Source organism: Orbilia oligospora (genome assembly GCF_000225545.1).
Source record: "Orbilia oligospora ATCC 24927 unplaced genomic scaffold scaffold00078, whole genome shotgun sequence".
NCBI classification, from domain to species: domain Eukaryota; kingdom Fungi; phylum Ascomycota; class Orbiliomycetes; order Orbiliales; family Orbiliaceae; genus Orbilia; species Orbilia oligospora.
Window position 1 is genome coordinate 877,468 of NW_011645635.1, and position 21,513 is coordinate 898,980.

Sequence of the window (21,513 nt, forward strand, 5' to 3'; positions counted from 1 at the left end):
CCATCTCATATTCCAACAGCTAATCAGTCGTCCTGTTTTTCATTTTGGCACAAGAAGAAGTTGGCTCCTACACAAATATCATTAACGCAACATGCCAAAAAAAACCATTAGAATTTAAACCAAAATGAAACACAAATACTCACCAACGAGTTCCAAATCATACTTCTTCGCATAGTGTCTCGCACCAACCCTGGGTTCATGATCTTCAAACCCCCATTTCTTCCTCCCATCTAGCTTTTGAGGCTCCTTTTTACCGTTTTTGAATAACAACAGGACATACCTGTGCTTCCCTGTTTTCTCTGGTGGAGCGGGACCCATGTACTCCAATAACTCTTTCGAGTTTTTGAAATCAAGAGGTCCGGAGGATGGTCGTTGGATACCGGTGACCAGCCAGTGACAGAATTCCGCCCATTTCGGGTTATCACGAGAAGCAGCATCAGGGTCTATGTATATTCATGTTAAGCCAAAAAGATAACTTCGGTATAAAAAATTCATAAATGAATTGAAACTCAACGATATCGATATAGGTATAGACTTACCAGTCAAGCACAGCGTATACCTTGTGTCCTCAGACTCTGAAGATACATTATCTGGTGTAACAATGACCTTTGGTTGCTCCTGTGTAGCTGCTACTTTTAGAGTATTTCCTAGTTGTATTTCTTTTCCGGACGGGAATTCGGCTTGGACGAAAACTGAGGGTGTGAATTCGTCGATTACTGTTGTTTTTAGGTTAGTTTAGTATGCGTATATGAGGATGTTCATCTATGCATATGCATTCGTGATAAGACTTGCCATCGGGGATGACGCCGTCATTCTTGAGTCTATATCTAAGTCAGTCTATGCGACAATATTACCAAAATAATCGACTATACATAGGGTATGGCTTACCTGTCAATGAGAGATTGATTCATCGTGATCTATTGGAAGGTCACCGTTTTTTATCAGTATTCGCTGGTTAATTAAACTCAATTGATATATTTTCCAACGATGATGTTGAAGTTAAAATTTAATGAAGTTGTTTGTGAGAAGGAATTAAACTAACCAACGTCATCCTTTGGATTTTTGGAGATTCTGAAACCCAAAGCGTTGTAGGAGGCGGTTGGATATGTTGACGTATTCTTGACGTCGACAAGCCGATTGGGGTTGCCGTTCTCGTGGCTGTTGTTCGTAATAATGTGCAAACACGCGGGATTAATATTGACATTTGTTTTAAATGTCCACGGGAGACAGTTATTAGAAGATTGAATGAAGTTTATGATGACTGGTATCTTTTACTGATTGGAAGCTGGAACTCCCTTTTGTAACCCGGCTAGATTCAAGCTCACGGATACTTGTAATCCACTCGGATACGGCAAATTGGACGACGACAGTTCATTTGTAGATCAAATGCCCAAAGAAGTTCGTAGACGTAACCGTTCCGGGAACCGGGCCAAATCGGGACTGGAAAGTACAACATCCAACGCAACTTTGAAGGAGATTTATGCGAGGACTTGGTTCTACAAACGTGAATATTTAGACGCTGCTTGATGAAACAGAGACTTACCATCCATCAGGCCGTTTCGAAAGGATGTTTTAAATATTTAGGATGGTAGACTCTGTCAAGTGCTATCCTACCACCTATACGCGTATCGATATTATAATTGTCGTTGAAGGGTCTTCTAATCTCATAGATACTAACTACATTTTCGAAAACATATACATACATACACAGCTATTCTTTGTTCGAGTCAATAGCTAGCATATCGACACCCAATATATCTCAATAAATTACTTCAAACTCGCCTCATCTTTAAATACTAGCAATTACCATGAAGCCTCAGCGGAGATCTCTTAGCTCCCAGGCCCTAGTCGCCGTCATTACCATACTATATTGTAGCCTTCTAGTCGGCTCTCGATCGGTCGACATGCGGAAACTTAAGCTTCAAAAGCGGGCTAACGACTATAAAGTTGTTTGGGAACGACAAAAAAAAATCGGCCCGCCTCTATCACCCACATCAGATCAAGCTACCCTACCAAAAAATATGGGACCTCTAAACTTCTACCAAAAGGAGTGCGAAGTAGGCATGTTCGATAACGGGCCCGGCGACGACTTTGGCTGGTCAGGACAACCCCTTAGTGGAGGGCATTTCCAGGAAGGGACGTGCCTCAAAGTCAATGATTTAAAACCAGGGCTTGGGAATAAAATCAGCGCTTATGTAGTTACTGGATACTGTGAATGCGAGTTCTTCGACGACAGCGACTGTCAGACTGGGCTTTTTTCGGCCTTCAATCGGGCGGACTCCTCACTGAAAAGTAATGGTCCACATGATAACATGATCGAAAGCATTCGGTGTAAAAAAAGGGATCACATCGATGATTTTGTAAGCGGGAGTATACATTTTGAGGGGGGTGAGGTTCGGGGTGCTTATAATCGTGGATCGAAGGTGTCGGTTAGGGAGTGGAATTTCGAGGTTAGAAAAGAGCAACTTTATACGGACTGTGTTCCTGTGCCGGACGTCTTTCCTATCAGGTACTACAAAATCAACGGTGTCACTTGTGACTTTTTCGAGAGGGCAGGCTGCACGAATCTCCAGTTTACAGCAGGACATGCAGGCAAGGTTGATAAGAAATATTCTACCGAGGCTCCGAAGTATTTGAGGAGTTTTAAGTGTTATCCGCCATATGGGGTTATGTGGGATCCTCGAGATGACCGATGATATCAGGCCTAGCTGAGCCTCTCTCTCTCTCTCTCTTTTCGGACTTCCTGACGTGATACTCCGAAAGACCTAGGACGATGTTAGTTATCGATCTATAGCTAGTTAATTAGGCTTGTGTATTTTCGGTTTAGCTTGTATATGTATTATAGTTTCCAATTTTACTTGACATGGATTTCACATTATTTCTTCGTAATAAAATATATATAATAGTTAGATCTGTTTGCTACTAAAACACCCTTTTCCTAAATTCTAAATAGAACTCTAAAATTTACTACCTGGGGTCACTATATTTCAATTAAAGTACCAGTATTATCTTCAGGCTTTTAAATTTAATAACCTAGATTCACAATTGACTTCCCGTCGTTCTAAAATCCCAGTCGAAGAGCAGTTTCGTGACCAGACTGTTTTGTAAAAGTCCGGTTGCTGTTTTGTGCGTTGTTTTTGTGGGATATTCCAGCAGCAACGCAGCCACCAAACCGTCTGTACGCGGCCGAAGCCAAACCAGACCAACCTCCTTGCATCGCATTCCGCTTCCATCACGCGCGACGACATAGGACCGTCCGGTTACCATCGTCCACCATCAACATCACCACCATCACGATCATCATCATCGACCCTGCACCATCGCCATCACCAGAAGTCTTAAAAAGTGTACCCATCGGATAATAGCACCCCAAGAGCTATTAAAATTTTTGTCCAATCGAATACCCCTATGAGTGGTATGGCGACGTGAACTTATCTGGATCCACGTTTTTCCGATCAGATGTCGCACCAAAACGGCTACATCTACGGGCCTCCCCCAGCTCCGCCTCCGAAAGCCACAGGGCCACCACCACCTTTCAATTCCAATCAAAGCAATCAGTTCTCTCGTGGGAATTATGGCAATCGTGGCCGTGGGAATAGTAGGCCTGGCGGACGAGGAAATTTTAACAATCGGGGAGGTGCCAACCAAGGTCAGGGCAGAGGAGGATACACGAACTTTGGCACTCATCCACCCCATGCGTCTCCGCCCCAGCCATTGTATCCTGTAGCCGGAGCTTATCAAGCGCCTGCTGCATCCCCATACCCTCCACCTGTTCATCAGGCCCCGTCGAGTTACAATCCTCCAGCTCCACCATCGACATTCCAGCCCAGACCTCCTCATCAGACAGGTCAATATCAACCACCCCCTCAGGCGTTTGGGCATCAACCACCTCCACCACAGGCACGCCCACCTTACCCTCAGGCAACTGCTTATAACTCGGTTCAGACCAATTCGTATGCTCAACCGACGAACAGATGGCCACAGCCAAATTCAGTACCTCCACCGCCCCAGCACCAACCTCCCACTGCTACCCCCCAGCCCATAAGATTCTTCCCTCAACAGCCCCCTCCACCGACTAGCTACAGTCCATCTCAGCCCCCACACCCTACTCCGGCTACAACTTACCAACCCAACCAACCGTATGGGAAGCCACCACCCCCTCAACCTCAACCTCACAGTTCTTTCCAAAACCAAGGTCCTCGGCCTCACCACTCTTATGCAGACCTCAGAGTGGATGGCAGAGTGCGCCCACCAGCTCCACCATCTGTTCCAACATTTTTCGGGTCTTCCTCACTTCCTCAGCCTCCCCCATCACTGCCTCCCCACCCTCCACCGCCGTCCAATTTCAACCAGCACATGCCAAACCAGCAGCAGCGTCATAATCAACATCATGGCCAACACCATAACCAACATCAAAGCCACAGTCAGCACCATGGCCAGCATAATCGAAACAGAGGGAACTTTGGGCACCGAAATAATGGGTTTAACCATGATAGGCGCAATAAGGACCGGGGACATCGAGGCCACCTCCAGAGTCAAAGCCAACAATTCCAAGCATCTCAAAACCAGGATGTTGACATGTCTCCTGAGGAATATGCCATCTGGATGGCCGCAGGGTAAGCCCCCAAAGCGAATTTACGATATTATGTAGAAGTGCACTAATATCAATATCTATTCAGTTCCAAGATCAAAGGTACAAATATTACTTTGCAAGACCAGGGTGAGATTGATAAGTGGTTGGAAGAGCGAAAGAAGAAATGGCCAACAAGCGCGAGAGTCGCAGAAAGGGTAACATATAAACATTCGTGACAGATACCCAAAAACTTACTAATACATCATTATAGAAAGCCGAAGATGAAGAAAGACAACGGCTAGATCAAAGCGAGGCTCTCAAAAAGAAGCTTGACTCTCTCAACCAAACTGAATCACAACTAAGAAAGCGTAAGTTGGACGAAGTTGTCGATGATGATGACAAATCAAAGCAGCAGAGCAAGAAAAAGAAGAAGAAGAAGAAGAAGAAGAAGCCTCAGGATGATGCGCCGGTCGCTTTCGAGGAAAACCCCGCTGCGCCGGATCTAGAAATCGCAGAGCCCGCTGGGGAACCAGACATCATAACAGTTGAAGAGCCAGTGGACGGTCCTCCTCTCGAACTATCAGAATCAAAGCTCGAAAGTGATGTTGTGGACGCCGAAGCTGTTACACTTGCGGCTTTAGAAGAAGATTTTCTCGCGATGGACGAGCTAGTCGAATCTGGCGATGCTGAGCAAGTGGAACTTATTACCGAATCACTCTTGGAAGGGCAAGATGAGCCGATCGAGGCCTCTCTTGCCAACCAAGAACAAGGAGATGTCACTGTTGAGGAACCGCTAGATAGTTTCATTGACCCGAAAGACAGTGAGGACAAGGCCACTGCCGAAGCAGATGAGGATTCAGAATCCGTTGCAATGTCCACATCATCTAGCACTGCCGACTCTGCCGCTGAGTCTGCAGAAGACGGATCCGACAACGAGTCAGGATCTGGCGAAGGGTCTGATGAATCAGACGAAGATGCTCCTCCTGAAGAGTCCACTACTAAACCCACCGGCTTGCCAGAGAAACCGCCACCAGCGGCAAATCCGAACAAGCAGAAGCAGGTATGTAAGCTCTGGTTAAAGAAAGCCTGCAGGTACGGCGCCAAATGCAAATACCTGCATGAAGGTGGCGTTCCAAAAACAGAAAAGGAGCGACGAGAAGAAAAGAAGCAACAAAAAGAAGCCAAACCAAAGGAGATGTCGCTGTACGATAAAGTATGTTCAATTCACCTCCCGCTCCCGCCCCATCCGTGTCCGAGAACCATTCGCTAACGCCAGGCCGCAGCTCATGCAAGCACAAATGGAAAAAGAAAATGTGAAGCTCCTCCAAACAATCAACTTCTTTGTTGAGAAGGAGATTTTGAAGGTTTGAACCTTAGCGTTCTCGCATGCCCGCTGCTAGGTAACGCTGAGACCGAGGCCAGATATCTCAACCTAGAGCATATCTGGTCTCGTCACAGGATCCTTCTTACAGCAAGTTCTACGAGACAAGATGGTGTCCGGCTATATTTCTTAATTTTGAAGTCCCCACTTCTCATAATTCCATTATATGTTTCCCCAACAGTTTGCTCAGGCATATTCGGCTTTCTTTCTAGCGGTTATGTTTATGAGAACCGTTGTTATCGTAATCCAAGAGGGCCTAATCATTTCTGTAAGGCCCTAAAAGCGTTTCTTTTCCTTTCTTATCTTATCTTTTTGTTCACGTTTTTCTCAACGGGTTAATTTTCGGGCTTTGCACTTTTTTCGAAGGGTCTGTATTATTAAAGGTATTTTAGCTGGAGAAATGCATTCGCTGTGGATGTTCAGGCGTTTAGAGATTGTGCATAGAAGGAATACATGGGCCAAGACGGCGTAGTCATATTGAATTTTTCACCAATGCCAGCGAGATGCCGACCTTGGGAGAGAGAAAAAAAAGAAACCGGAGCCTCAGCCCGACCCGCGAGCCTTCGTTGAAAAATCCTAATTCGTTGAAAAATTTTATACATGCATACACCATAGAAATTATGTGTGATAGGCCGGCCTCGAGGCTAGTGATAAGCATTGCTGAGGGTACGGAATATGCAGACGCCGCAGCCGTCGCGTTCGGATCACGCACAATGAATTCCGTATCACCGCATAACTTCATATAATGGGAGGCGGCGCCGTATCTACCATGCATATGTTGTCCATCCTCATTATCAAGAGCTACAGGATATGAGTACTTTGAAACTTGTGTCCGGCTGGCCTATTGGCTTATAAGTATGAGTGTAATTGGTGCATTACACGAGCAGTCAACTTAATACGAGATAGAGCGCATCTTTGTGTAATCTAACACTAGTACTTGTTTTTTTTCTCTCTCCAAGGATATATAGCTAGCTGCAAGCCTTGCACGACCTTCTAAAACATGTAGGCATGTGAGCTCTTGCAGGTACATGTACATTTAGTATACAAGCGCATGCATACATCATGTAGGATCTATTCGCCTATTAGTCAGGTTATAAATGTCATAAACATTAGATGGCAAGATGCAAAGGAATTTTCGGGAGACAAGGATGTTGAAATTTATGTCGACTCTTTGGCAATTGTAGGTTGATGCTGCAGGTTAGGTTGGGTGCTTTGGCGAGATGACTGGCTGGACGGAGTTCATTTCGTGCCTAAGATGATGTTGATATCGGATATTGGATTGAATCTAAAGTTATAACCGCTAGCCGGTGATCTTTTTTTTCGAAGCAATGCATTAATGTAAGATCGTCGAATTAAACCAATGAGTTCAAGAATGTTCCCACATCAGTATCTCGTTGAGGCCTTATCGAAATTGACCTTAGATGAATAACTCAGCTCGCAGATACACAGCATGAAAGTTTTTTTGGGGCAGGCCTTATAACTATAATTTAGACACAAGCTATGACACCAATGAAGCAGGCTTTAGACATGCACCATTCAAAGCCCTAGTAGATTGAAGCTCTTTCCTCGGCTAGGACTTGAAGGAGTAGTAGATAGAGGTATTTCCAAGCCGTTGAGCTCTAGATCATGAATCCTTGAACTTCAAATAGGACATTTCGAGGTTTGTTCCACCTGGAATGATCGAACTTGTTGAAACATTATACATGAGTGCAGAGGTAGCACAAACTCTAAGATATCATGAGGAGCTCTTCATCCCATATTTTATAGATCTTGTATTGTCTATACTACGTAAGTAGCTATGTATACTGATGATGAAAGGTTTCAAATATTGGTGATACAAGTATTGATCAATTGATAGTTGCCTCCTGCTTTATGGGCCCAGGATTTGCGCATGGCGTTGTAGACGTTGCATTTGTAGGACCGATCTTAAGATCTTCTTGCTCTGCATCATAAAACCGACATAGCAGTGTGTCATGTTTAAGCTCGAGAGCTCTTTTAAAGATTTGGTATTTGTATACATATTGACATTGAACTATCACTTGATGATTTGAGACATTTAGATAGCTTTTGAAAGAAATTATAGATATGAAGCTTTGTAGATTTAGAAGTCACTCTATCACGAAACATCCGTGCCACGGAAGAAAGTAATGTCGTACAAGTATTAAACGATATGATAATCAAAGCCTGCGGCCATAGTCACTCAAATTTAAACCAGCCATTGAAATCAACTTCCGGGGGGAAGCCAAAGGAATCAATCTTGCGAACTAGTACATAGCTTAGTAGCTTCTAGCTCTGCAATTCGTGCCATACTATCACGATCAGTGAAGATCATTTCTTCACTTATATTATCTCATACGAATGATCGATTGTACACATTTCAAACTTTAAACACCAACCACCTAGAGTACCTCTGCAGCTGGGTAAAACATACAACTAGTTCGGCCGTTCTATAGTACGAAAAAATCGGTATCGTGCAACCAATTGAGACCTTGCGTCGTAAAGCCCTAAGTCTTACAAGCTTTCACTCCCCAAGAGCCATTCCAACAGTTCTCAGGGACAAAAAGGACACCAGGCGGTTCAAAGTTTCGGATTCGATTCACAATTTTGGATGAGATGTATCAGGAGACCACCGGTATAATGTCGTACAAAGTGGCGAACGCTAGTCATCCAGGGCAAATAATTACACAGAACACTCTCGATTTAATGATTGACCCATTTCCATTGCATTGTACAGTTTTACGTACACTTTGAATCCTACGCAATGACTACCGCCACAAGAACCTTTTTTTTTGTACCTACGTTCCATAATTTGCTTACGATATTCTTGCGTGGAAACATCGAGACCCTGAGCCAAGTTTCAGACATCGGACGTAGCAGTGTCAAACATGCGATAAGGTATCTTTCGTTTTTCTTTCTGTGTAAACTCTTTCCATATACAATATTAAAAAACTATATGCATGATCCATGCAACTGACCTGAGTGCAAAAAAAGTGTCAAGATAAAACCATGACACTGGTTCCTAGTTGACAAGGTCCAGTATGTTGAAGTTTTTTTGTTTACTTCTCAAATTTTCATTTCCCAAAGATATTCTAGGCCCTTCATTATTAACTTTAGAACAGGATACCTAGCAAGGTTGACAGCTAGAATAGTACTTGTGTAACCATTGCAAGACACCCTTCGTGCTCAATATATTTTGTACCAAAAGCTTTGACTCCGGGGCGGTAAATTTGGAGTCCAGTCTAACAACGTATAACCCCTTCGTTACGATTCTGATTTTCATGATCAAAGCACCAGTGCCCTGTTTTTTGACATGAAACGTCTATAATATAAGGTTATTATTAACCGAGATAAAACAAACAAGTCTGCTTTGCCGAAATTCAAAATCCGAATCTTTTATTTTTTTTTGTTTTGTTTGTGAGATCTTAATATCAGGGAGATATAGGGTGGACAAGGGGGGAAAAAATGCACCTACCCTATCAGCTCTTAGAAATCTGGGGTTCCCCTCTCGTATCGTATCTGGATATCCTGGCGAGTACGAGGTGCCAGAATCGGCTTTCTGTGAGAGATATATTATATTACATATAGTATATATATACTACGTATATATATGCCAGCGCACACTCATGGCTTTCACGAAAGGGTCTGCAGTTTGGACGATTTTAGTTCAATGGTGATATTGAAACATCTTTCGTCATGTCAGATGCTTGCAATCAACGGCCACGAAACCAAGTGACTTGGTGGTGAAGGTAGCATCGTAGATGACCAGAGAGAGAGAGAGAGAGCTTTGTAATGTTGTAGTCAGAGTTGGAGGCTTGTTCCAGCTTATTCTTTCGGCACACCCTCTTTTTTCAGGATTTTTTTTTTTTTTAATCAGAGAAATTATTTTGGTTGTATTTGGCTGGGTTCTATGCTCAGAAAACCGACCAACTGCGAACGCGATCGCGAAATTTCATACGGCGCACGGGGCATATGCATACATGGAGGAGATGACAGCCACGAAGAAGGCTGGTGCCTATGTAATTTCTAACTGCACGGTGCACAGTGAAACTTGAAGAGCTGCAACGTTCGAAAGCCGTTGTAATTTACCAAGCTAGCCAAACTATCTTTGATAGAGCTCAGGCGATGTCGGTCACGCCGAACAATGAGCTATTTCTAGAGGAGTCTAGAAATTCATCTGGACTTCTCCGTACAGAACAATAGCCATTGACACCAGCTGGCCGGAATGGTTCCCGAGATCCAGGAGAATCACAACACCAAGGACGGATTAACTGTGAAGGAAACCCATCCCAGCATCCTGGGTGCTGGATTCACAGATGGGCCAATATCCGAAGAACCCGTTCCTGCATAAAATGTGCCTGCCTCCCACATAGGAAAGTGTCGGCCGAGCTCTCAAGAACCATGAACTGTTGGATGTTGGTCCAATTCGAATCCTCAAGGAATAGAACGACTGAAAGGAAGAAAACTTAGAGTCGCACTCGGGCCAAGCGGGTTTATAATTGGGTCATGAGAGCTGCCTCGTATCTACGAAAGCATGGGTAAGCGAAAGTCGGGGTGATAGAATGTTCGATCCTGTACGTAGTTAGCCTCTCCGACTGGGATTATTTTAATATGACGGTGATTGTGGGGGATGTTCTCACAGATTCTAATAATTGTGCTTGTAAAATTAATATAACTGATGTTGGTGGCTCCGGAAAAACCCTCTTGGACGAGAGAGACGTTGACACATTATTACCAGGCCATGTGCCAGAAGAACGTCTCGATGCCCTATTGGATTTTAACGTTTTCCATGGTTTGCGTGACTGGTTGATAATGGTTACTGGGACTGTCAAGTGGATTGTTTTGTTGGTTGGGACAATACCCCTGCGTCAGCCATCGACCGCAGGAGTTCTATTCAGCCTGGAAGCTGAAAATCAGACCATGCTGAGGTTTTTTTGAGGGTAAAATGAACTGTGGCGTTGGTTTAGGAGCACCCGCCCTTACTGAGCCTTTGCCGTTTGTGCCTCGAGCTCGAGCACAGGGGAAATCCACAAAGTTTCCTGTCCTGATAATATGGAAAATCTCGATTCACGATGGATATCTTTGGGGTCACTCTTCAAGTCGTCCCAGCGGCTGATTCTGATATATATTGATAACACCTAGTGTACCTTTTTTGACAGGCGTTGTCCTGGTCGTTAGAGTCTCACCAAGCGAACTCGGAGTGGGATGTCTTAGACATAACTATAGTACTCTAGCCCTCATGACATGTCAATTGCAACCGTCACGAAGTGAAGCTCAGAATTCTGCAAGTTCGAATTCTCGTCAACACAGAACGTCGCCTCCTGCCGACTAGTTAACCAAGGCCTGGACCCTTCTGATGGCTGGCTTGGAACGCTGGGATGTGCCGGGAGATCAACAAAGAACGTTAGAGTTTTGGCGGCCTGTGCTGTCAAACTAGCACGGCCAGCTGCCTTCCTCGGCTCCATCACTCGAGCGCAACCAGTAAGGAAAACGTAACTGTCGTCGGCTTCTCTTTCCGCTGAGGAAAAAAAAAGCCATCCAAGCCAAAGAAGGGGGGTTTGAACAAGTCGGTATGTTGATTCCAACAGTGTCTCCTGCATGAAGAAATTCGACCCAATACTTGGCTTAGGGTTAATGGGCTGATGTATTGCCTCACCAACTACTCCGTACTCCGCACAATATTCTATTATCGTGGGCTTGCAAATTTTTTCTGAACGCTATCACAGAAATGGTGATATATGGGGCGAAGAAGATCAATTGAGGTTACAATGGCCGACCTCAATTCCCCGCCAACCTCCACGTTGTCACATTTTTGTCATTTCCGTATGCATGGAGATCCACGCAAGGATCCTAGGATACTGAAGTAAGGGAAGAGTTTTCCCTCTTTTTCCTCTTTCTGCTCTCAAGGACCTTATGTATAGTAGTACTATTCATAATTTCCACGTGTGGGCTTGCGTGATGAGCGATAAAACGGCCATTCCTTAAGATAGTCCAACCGCAAGGCAGCCGAGATATTAGATCATCGTGGTTCGATCGAGATTTACCATGCGACCCTAAACAATCAGAATTCTCCGATCAGTCCAATCGAGAGAAGAATAGACGAGAGATCATACGATGTCAAGCCCGGATGGATTTCTTGCCATTCCTAAGTGGCGTTGAGGAGCAAGGAGACCAACGAGGAGCTCGAGCTAAGATATTCCAACACGGCTGCGCGCGGGGCGGCCGGAAGGGGTTGTGTCCTCGAACTTTGTTCCTGTGTAACATTCAGAAAGGGCAACACCGGAGAATCCTTCGGTCCGTGTTCTTCGAACTAATTTCCTTCGATCACGGCCGGTTGGAACGAAATGAAATGAAATGTCATTGGTGTTCCTGCGCAACAGTTATTGATATTGAGATGTTCAATAGTTCAGCAGATCGCTTTTCTGAAATTGCGATTCAGAGATATCAACCACGTGTGTGGTGGCTATAGTGTTAGTTTTATACTCTAGGATTGTTATACTATAGTTTTCCGTGCTGACATAGTACGCATGTATGCACGTATTTACATACATACACATACAGTACATATCAACCGGGTTTTATTTCAAAAAACTCATCGGGCGATATTTTTTCTTGCAAAAGCCCGGAAATAAAGTTTCGTCTAGAATGTCAAGATTCGTCAGCGTTAACGACTGTAAATGCTCTAACTACTTGTTATAATTATGTCTCACGGCTATGTTTTTGCGCGCATTGGCCAGAGCCGGCATTACCGGCATCTGTGAGGCACGAATAGTAAGACTAGAAAAACTACCGTATTGGCAGTTGTAAGGGCTCCAAAAGCCCCAAAGTGGGTACTTTTCTAACGAGGGCGGCTGCTAAAGTACTTTATCCAGTCCTGGGCCATAGACGTCGGGGTAGGTACGCAATGCATGCCGACATGTTTAGCCGTAGTCTCAACTAAAACATATAGTATTAAGATTCAATGCAATAACCATAGCTTAAGTCATCGAGGGTTGGTCAAAAAAAAGTGGGAGAGTACGAGTACTCAAGTGGGGTGTTTCGATTTCCAAGAAACAAAAATTCTAGGTGCATTCGCCGTCGTCGTAGACGAGATGCGAGGGCTTTTCAGGGAGTGGGTCAAGCACACCCATTCCAACTCGATATTTTGACAGCTCTACCAATCAAAAGACCGGATTGGTTGTTTTTCCCACCTGAAGGGCTTCAGGTGGCAGAGATCCCGTCTTCGGTTCTTGTTAACGAGATGGCCTCAGATATTGCATCAGGTATCATATACCCGTGTGATTGACGGTGGCCCAGCTGGTCCTTGCATTGCGCAGCCTTCCGACGTTAAACAGCAGCTTTGTTTACTTCTTAAATTCGGGGTTCTCTTCTTTGCCTTCTTTTCCTTCTTTTTCTTCTTTCTCCTCTTTCAGTGCGAGCCGTCATCCAGTTTCAAGATTGTACCACAGAACCTTTCATTTGATACACATAAACGCATGTATAAGCAGTCGCGGCCGTCGTATATTCTACATACATACTCCGTACCGCCTACCTGCATTATACAATACATACATAGTGGTCAATTGTCGTGGGCGTGAGAAACCTCCAGTGTGGGGAATGACCTGAACTCCTCTTGCTCTCTCATCCCTGGAAGCTTGTTAGCATGGATATGAGAGATCGAAGCTAAACTTCCTATCTGTGGCTATTTCGTGCAGCCCTCCTGGCTCTCGTAGCTAGGGATGAAATTGAGCAAGGGATATCCATCCCGTCCCTTCCAAAAACAAAAAAAATTGTGGGAAAAAGAAGAAACGTCACCCAAAAATATGACCTCCTCCAAACGATTTCTGTCGTACCTCATGAGTATTCAAGCCCCACGTTCGCAGGAAGAGAATTGGAAGGAGAGAAAAAAAAAAAAAAAAAAAAAAAAAAAAAGAAAGGAGGAACTACCAACAGATATTGCATGTTCTTGTCCATATAATTCTGCCAACAAGTACTCCGCTGCCAGCTTCCAATCAACCCAGCGGGAAAAGGCTCATTATGCGACCGAAAGAACAATTCTTTGAACCCCTGCGTGAACTCCAAAGCAGAGTAGAACGTGGTAGAGCACCGCGCTTCGGCCAACCAGCGGCCAGTCTGGTCAGTCCAGCCCAGGGGGGTGTACAAGCCCAAAAGGAATACGGGAGCGAGATAATCGCAACGGGTACCTCAGTAATACAGGAACGGTAACCGCTACTTACTTTTCTTTTTTTTCCCACCTGCGATTTCTTTTTGTTCAATTGTCCCTCTGGAACTCTCCGAGAGTGATTGACAAGTCACAGCCATCTCCACAGTGAAAATCGACCCGGCCAGTGCTGGCCAGTGACAAGAGATTATGAAGTCCAATCCAAAAACGAGATAGGTGTACAAGGGACCCTCTTTGCTCAAAGATCAATCGAGTCCCCTTGCTTTTTCCTCCGTGGGAGGGACTTGTGATAAAACTGCTGGCCTGTCTCATCGCGATGTTAGAAAAATGTTGATAATCTTCCCCAAATCCTGCTTTGTTACTCCTGCTTCCTACTCCTACGCCTCCAGAACTCTCGGTCCCCTTGCATCCGCCAAAACTCTGCCGTCGATAACTAGCACCGTTTGCAGTCAGATTAACAACCTACTCGCCTATACAACAGACCCCTTCGATTGAATAGTTGCTTAGTTATACCTACAATTGACTAGGCCAGCCAGGGCAGGGTTCCAGCAAGCAATTGCGTCTTACCAACGCACATACGTACAGGGCAGAATAGGCATTTACATTCTGGATGAGTTTATAGAAGCATTGATTAATTCTATGCTGCTGTTTTCTACAAATACCTGCCGACCCGCCTAGAGAGTTTTGATGCGTGTGTCAAACAATAATAAATATTATAATAGGCACACATTATCTATTTTTCTCACGATTCTAGCTCCCTTCTTTCTGTTTCTGACGTTATTCGATTTGGGGTTCGTTTGACAAGTTTCGACTGCACCTTGACCAGATTTGAAGATTACTCGGAGGAAGGTGGATGCAAATATTATCACTTGCATATCCACTTGCATATAGTTGAAAAAGCCCGTCTTTTATTTTATTTTTTTTCATTTTTTTCACTATTTCTTTTGAAATTTGTACATGAACTTGATATAGGGTACGAGTTTCATCATTAAAACTCGTACTTGATACTATCCAGTACTTCTATTAGTACTACTTGCCAGCCTGATCGATAAGGGAAAAGTACGTTAAGAAGCCATGTCTTCGCCTCTTACATCGTCCTCTTCGACAGGAACACTAGTCGAGTCTTTCGATTCTTACACCCTCCAGCAAACACCGAGGAGAAAGTCATCGTCATCCCATGGGTCTTCGGTCACTATGATTACAACCTATCCCTCTAATGAAGAGGAATTTTCACGATTCCCTGAAGCAGTCAGGAGAAAGGTACGGTGCATATACCCACAATCAATCCCCTCCCCCATACTGATACATGATACATGGTACATACATGTACATGTTCGTTCACACAAACATTTCTTGCCAACTTGTCTCAATTCGTATGCCCCATTCGGTGGATCTTGAGGAGGTTTGCTAAATATTCTCTGGCTTCGGCTGCAATAGTACTTTAGCAGCGTAGAGCGGCTTCGACTAACCCAAAAGTCGAACAACAATCGATTAGCCTGTGCCAACGCAACAGCCTCCTCCGCCCGACCCGGATCGAATTCCTCGGACTGTTATAAGAGGCTAAGTGTTCTACGACACCCGCATAGTCACAACAGGAGGGAAAAGGAAGAAGCCAAACCACAAGTGCCCCCTCAACTCTTGCTGGCTGAATCCGATGCTTTATGGTATATGAGATTACCGGACTCGATCAAGAGGAAATATTTCTCCAAGGAGGAACGCAATATATTACAACGACGATGCCAGGAGCTCTTCCCTGATGCTGTCGCTGATCGAACAATATACCTTTTACCGCCACGTTATGCCAACAGGAGTCTAACAACTCTGACAAGTCACTCGTCTGCATCTATTAATATCTACGAGGCTACTATTGAAAGGGAGAATTCACATTTCGACCAATCGTACAAGTATATCGACTTTCTTGACAGGCCTTCGACCAGGTCGAGCTCTTTGGAGGATACGAAAACCGATTTCTCTTCACTCGCCCTTCCAATGCAGAACTTCGAACCTATCCCCATGAAGGCGGCTCCTGCCCCTGTCGACATGACATCCCGACGTCTTATGCGAAGGTCTATGTCTTTGACCAAGAACTTCAGACAATCTCGCTCGTCATTCACAGGATTTGTCTTTACTGCATCCACTCCGACAACCCGTTCACACTCACATTCACATTCTCTTTCTTATGATTCCATGCAAAGATCGCTTGCGGGGACTGGGCTCGAACACGATGCAACATTTTGGCAAGATCCCGATGCCCGACATAAGCTACGATTGTATCTTGCATCGCCACAGAACTTCGACGAGGCCATAGAATTTGGGTTCCCATCTTTGGCCAATGATGCCTCCACCAAGAAGTCTGAGGTCGTCGAGACTGTTTCTATAGTTACAGACGAACCAGAAGAGAAGGTTCTTAATACCGGTCTTCGACCGCGGCCTGCTACCAGTGGAGGAGTTGAGTCCAGCTCACGACAAAACTCTCGTGGTTTCAATGGACCACCACCACCGCCCTCAAGGCTTGACAACCGAGAAATGACATTACGTATGACATTGACTCGCAAGGACCTTCGAGCACATGAAGATGAGATATACGGCTGGCAACCATTACGAAGCCCCCTCGGCCCACCAGATAGCCCACTCTCACCACTTGACGTATCTGTCCCGCCTCTCAGCCCCGTAGCAGTTGGGACCACAAAAAAGAACACTGCTACCAAAGGCTGGAAGAAGATCTGGAAGAAGATCAGTCACGTCTAGCTTCTTTCACTCCCGATCAACATATATCGCCTACATCACCCTTACATACCTTGTCACTGAGAGCATTTTTGGTCTCGGTTGATTTCATCATCATGATTTTCCTTTGTCTTCAAAAAACAGAAACTTATCACGGAAACCTTTCACATCCTCTCAACTTCCATTTATCATCACACTTCTATTTTGGGGAGGCCATTTGTTTTTTCTGATATTTTCGCTGGTGCCTTGGAGTTTTCTCTTTCTTTCTTTCTTTCTTTCTTTTTTTTATCAACCAGACTTTCGTTTTACTCTCACCCTCGCAATACCATCGCCAGAAATTATACGATGGCATTTCCCTTTGGATATCATCTGTGGGGTCTCCGATTTTACCGGTACCTATCAAAACCATCTTGCTGACAGCATATTGAGCGTTGATTTTTCTCTTTCCTTTAATTTCCTTATCTTGATTGTAATTTCATCGCATTTCCTTTTTAGCTTTTTTTTTTGATTTTCTCAAATCATGATACCAACGGCACATGCATTCTTTTTTTTTGTCAAAATAGTTAGCCTGGGGTTTTTGAAGTTTTGCTTTTCAGTTTCGATAGAGAGGTTTTCGTTCCTTATCCAATTTCGCACTCACTAAAAATGAGTAAGGATGGGGAACAAGTATGGGAGGGAAGGCGAATAACATCAGACTCTTTGTCCAATGAGGGCAGAGAAAAGAATAATCCAATGAAACCAAAAAATTTCAATCAAAACTGAACAAAAAGAGGACCTGGCCATAAGCTCGTACGTAGCGGTGATACCGTTCCTGGTGTTGAGAGGGCACTTTCTGGATGATATGATTACAGCACTAGCTTCCACGAATTTTACCCGCAAATGCCACCAACCACATGTAAAACCACCCTTGTTCCTGACTTGATAAACTTGCACACTACGTTCCTCTGATCATAAGATCAACTTGATATTTTTCTTTGCTTCAAGACACTGGCGAGGGAATCGTTCCAAGTGGCCATCTCCAATGCAGTGGAAGCGAGGAAGGGGGGAAAAGGGGATCTCTATCCAATTACTGGGAACAGCTCAGTGATCAATAGCTCCAGAAAGTCTAGCTTCATCCTTCGATAATTGAAAATCTTAAGGCCGAGCTCGGTTGGAGCGGGGGCTGGTTACGAGACCGAGGGGCTGATCAGTTCCCCTTGGTTCGACCGTTGTGCCCGTGGCCGTTTACGCACGAAATCTCGGTCCATGGTTGTAGCAACTACACAATGTCTTCAAGAGGTATGGAGTCTGTACCGCGCCCCGGCCGTTTTTCTCTCGATAATCTAATTTCGCTCTTTGTTGAGAGGAATGGCTTTTTGGACCGACAAAAGAAGCTTAACCGCATCTCATGATCCCAGCGCCTCGTAGCTGAATTCGGGCCTGGTCAGTGCTTTTCCTCTCTCTCAAGAATCGAATTCGATCAAGGCTGGAAATATTTTTGGAAAAAAACGGAAGGGTAACATATGCTCTCTCTCAGCTCAAGCTTGCTCGCTTGGAGAATAGAATATTCCGTGATTTTCCTCGATTTCTTCAATAAAAGTGGATGCAGGTGCAGCGGAACTACCCACCCGAATGCTACAGGTTTCCTCCAAAGAGCTTTCGATTACCCCTGAAGATATTATTCCCTATCTAGGAATCTTGCACTGCTGGCCGGTCACCAAAAGAGGGATGAGATCATCATCTGGGTCCCAATTAACGTTACCGACAAGGGGTGGTGGAGGAAGAAACTTCGGACTCCAGTGTGGAGTAGTTTATATTTCGAACTCCGCTTCTTGTGCAAATACATACCACAGAAAGGAACGGCCAACTTATCTCGTAAGGCTAAGACTGGTGGGTCGCTGAAAGAAGGAATGGTGGGGTCCCACAGGTCTCCTTCCTGTTCCTAGCATTTGTCTTTCATCCCTCGTCCACATCTGCCAACTTGGGCTCCACAGTTTGAACGCCCAGGGGCACTTCCATCCTCATTCGCAATCGAAGCGCCTCGTTCCTGAAGAGGAGGGATCGGTGTGAGTGGAGCCTTTCCATGGGATGGCTTTCTCTGCTCACATGACTTTTTTGAGATTTTTTGATTTCTTTTGTATGGGATGTTTAAAGCTTATCTGCTTACCGCGACGGCACAGATATCAAAAGACTTGGTGCAGGAAATGGTCTCAGTTTCAACCAGTGGTTTTCCAGCGAACATCGGTAATTCTATTCGGAACGCGGAAGGCTTGCGCAATTTGATTTGAACACAATTGATGAAGTTCTTCAGAAAAAGGACTTAGCTTCAAAAAATAATCATACTTTCCCTTTTTGATAGTGGTCAGAAGGCATTCCCAAAGGCTGAGGGATATCATAAAATAAATGAAAAAGAGAAATAAATGCCTGAACGCGATCCAATCAACACCCCGCCACGTTTTCACCTCGTGAAATACGGGTGTGTACCAAAGATTTAACGGTCAGCCAATCCTTGGATCGATTCAAAGGCGATTGGGGGAAAACCAAAAACCGGGGTGTGACCATGGAATTGACTAATGAGTAAAAGAATCGCGCTTTTTTTTTTCGAACAGTCGCGGCCGATGAGAATCGACAGAACATTCACGCACCCTGCAGATGCAGCTCAGGCTATGCATGAGGGCCTAGGGACAGATAATCCCTCTTCCCTCAGTACACAGTAATACTAACACACTCGTTCTTTCGCACATGGCAAGGGAGAAAAAAATTACGCCCCCAACTTTTTTATGCGATGGAAGCTGCTGCTTCTTCAGTTTTTTATCCCGCCGCTGCCTAGCGTGAAAGAAATCGATATGTGCCGTCCCCGCATATGTACTTATGTATGGTCTTTTCCTTGGTTTTTTTTTTGTTTTGGGGATATAGAGTAATATACGGCCAGTATTTTTTTTATTTTTTTGCTGACCACCTGCAAGACGCATGTTTTAATATCAATCTTTGCGATGAGATGAGCTACCTACATAGGCGCCAACTAGCTATACTCTAGGATTTAAAGTTCACCCCGGGGGACGGCCATGGATAGTCTAATCTACCAAACTGGGGTTATATATCAATGTATGTATACGCGGGTTTACGGCGCAAAGGTCATTTATACGGGTTTGGTTAGAAACCTCTGTTTCGATTTTCTTCTTTGACTAAGATGAAGTCGGCTTGCGATCTGCGGCGTGTCAGAATCTACCTCGTGTGCGCTTTCAGGGAAAAAGTCGAACTAAACCTGTAGCGGGTGCGTCTGGGGCTGGATGATGTGTCGTTGGGATACCCCTGGATAGCTAAAACTGAATTACATAACCGACCCTTGACTTCTTTTTGGCCATCGATATTTCCAACATTCCAACGACCTTCGTTTCGAAGTCTTTTTTGGGGTTTTTTTTTGTTGAAAAAAAAAAAAGAGGAAGGAAACTTATTTAGGCCGCAGGTGATTTAATTCGTGATTACTCAATTGAAGCTGTGCCCATATCATTTACGGTTAATCAAATTGGTTGAGTGAAACGTCTAACAGGTAGTATCGCATAGTAGTTGCTGTAAGATTCTTCTAGTAGCTTCTCCTGCTACGTAGATTGTATTTATCGATCAAACGGGGGGATTTCTAAGCCTACTATCTATCTTAATCTCTAGGAGCTTAGGTTCAAACTTTCCCTGTACTTGGCTATCGTAAACAGACAATTCTTCATTTCTATCACATGATTATGATATATATCTCCCCCTCATGCATGCATGCTGCTGTTGTTTCTACTGCCATGTATGTTGATCAAGCGATTTGGCGAAGAATATATACTTACCGTATATATACCTCTTATTATGAGACAACTCTTATGAGATACTTATTTATATTTTCTCTTACATATAATATAAATCATATATATTTCAAACGAACATGGAGTTACTACAAGCCCTTCTAGATCAAACCTTCACGCATAAAAACCAAGACAAGAGTCCCTCCACAAATCTACAAGCGCTCGAGGCCGAATCAATACCTATAAGAACGGCCGAACAGAATATAATATAGGTTGTTGCCGCTTATAAACTTATAAAAATGACGGTTATAATTGATCAAGGCGCAGAGAAGTCCAATATCTTGGACACAGATACCTCAAAAAGCAGTGTTTTGACTGAGACCGAAGAACCAAGGCCGGTGCTTGAATCGAAAAGTACCGTAGAACACAAACCGCTGGTTTTAGAACAGAATGGCGGTGGTGTTTCGATATGTATGTCCCAGCAGCTAAGCAACTAGATATCGATATCAGGAGGATCCATAATTAACTAGATACTAAATCTATAGGGACCACCCGGATTGTGATTCTTGCGGGCGGATCAGTTTCGAATATCTTGTGCTCTGTATCTTCGCATTATCTTATTTTATGGCTGGCGAATGCCAACACCAACCCCAATCCATGACTCTGTTAGTACTCTTATTAACGGTTTTATGGTTTCTTACCTCCTTCGCTGGAATGATTAGACCAGATCTCACTGGAAATTGCATCCGAGTGTTCGCATTATCTTCTGTTCTTATGATATTCTGTTGGATGACCTCCTTCGCTCTGATAGTTTTGTGCCCCGTAAAGGCGATGTCAACTAGCTAGAGCAAATCAGGAGTGAGGAATACTGGAAGTATTTGATGGCTCGATCATACTAAGAATCCCATGATCG

The 21,513-nt window shown here is 44.3% G+C and overlaps 5 protein-coding genes across 5 annotated transcripts; 4 read left to right on the forward strand and 1 right to left on the reverse strand.

Moving 5' to 3' along the window:
* Positions 1 to 23: 23 nt before the first annotated feature.
* On the reverse strand, positions 24 to 1,456 carry AOL_s00078g277 (uncharacterized protein; the record flags this gene model as incomplete). The annotated part of the gene is made up of 5 exons (XM_011123540.1): positions 24 to 67; positions 144 to 443; positions 540 to 716; positions 1,043 to 1,158; positions 1,326 to 1,456. 5 exons carry the CDS (start codon positions 1,454 to 1,456, stop codon positions 24 to 26), a joined length of 768 nt encoding a protein of 255 aa, XP_011121842.1.
* Positions 1,457 to 1,808: 352 nt separating this feature from the next.
* Positions 1,809 to 2,696, forward strand: AOL_s00078g278 (uncharacterized protein; the record flags this gene model as incomplete). The annotated part of the gene is made up of 1 exon (XM_011123541.1): positions 1,809 to 2,696. One exon carries the CDS (start codon positions 1,809 to 1,811, stop codon positions 2,694 to 2,696), a length of 888 nt encoding a protein of 295 aa, XP_011121843.1.
* Positions 2,697 to 3,459: 763 nt separating this feature from the next.
* Positions 3,460 to 5,943, forward strand: AOL_s00078g279 (uncharacterized protein; the record flags this gene model as incomplete). The annotated part of the gene is made up of 4 exons (XM_011123542.1): positions 3,460 to 4,616; positions 4,680 to 4,788; positions 4,845 to 5,786; positions 5,857 to 5,943. The coding sequence occupies 4 exons, from the start codon at positions 3,460 to 3,462 to the stop codon at positions 5,941 to 5,943; spliced, it is 2,295 nt and encodes a 764-aa protein (XP_011121844.1).
* A 9,243-nt stretch (positions 5,944 to 15,186) lies between these two features.
* On the forward strand, positions 15,187 to 16,860 carry AOL_s00078g280 (uncharacterized protein; the record flags this gene model as incomplete). Its single annotated transcript, XM_011123543.1, has 2 exons — positions 15,187 to 15,372; positions 15,550 to 16,860. The coding sequence occupies 2 exons, from the start codon at positions 15,187 to 15,189 to the stop codon at positions 16,858 to 16,860; spliced, it is 1,497 nt and encodes a 498-aa protein (XP_011121845.1).
* A 4,039-nt stretch (positions 16,861 to 20,899) lies between these two features.
* AOL_s00078g281 (uncharacterized protein) lies at positions 20,900 to 21,261 on the forward strand (the record flags this gene model as incomplete). The annotated part of the gene is made up of 2 exons (XM_011123544.1): positions 20,900 to 21,071; positions 21,146 to 21,261. 2 exons carry the CDS (start codon positions 20,900 to 20,902, stop codon positions 21,259 to 21,261), a joined length of 288 nt encoding a protein of 95 aa, XP_011121846.1.
* Between the last annotated feature and the right edge of the window lie 252 nt (positions 21,262 to 21,513).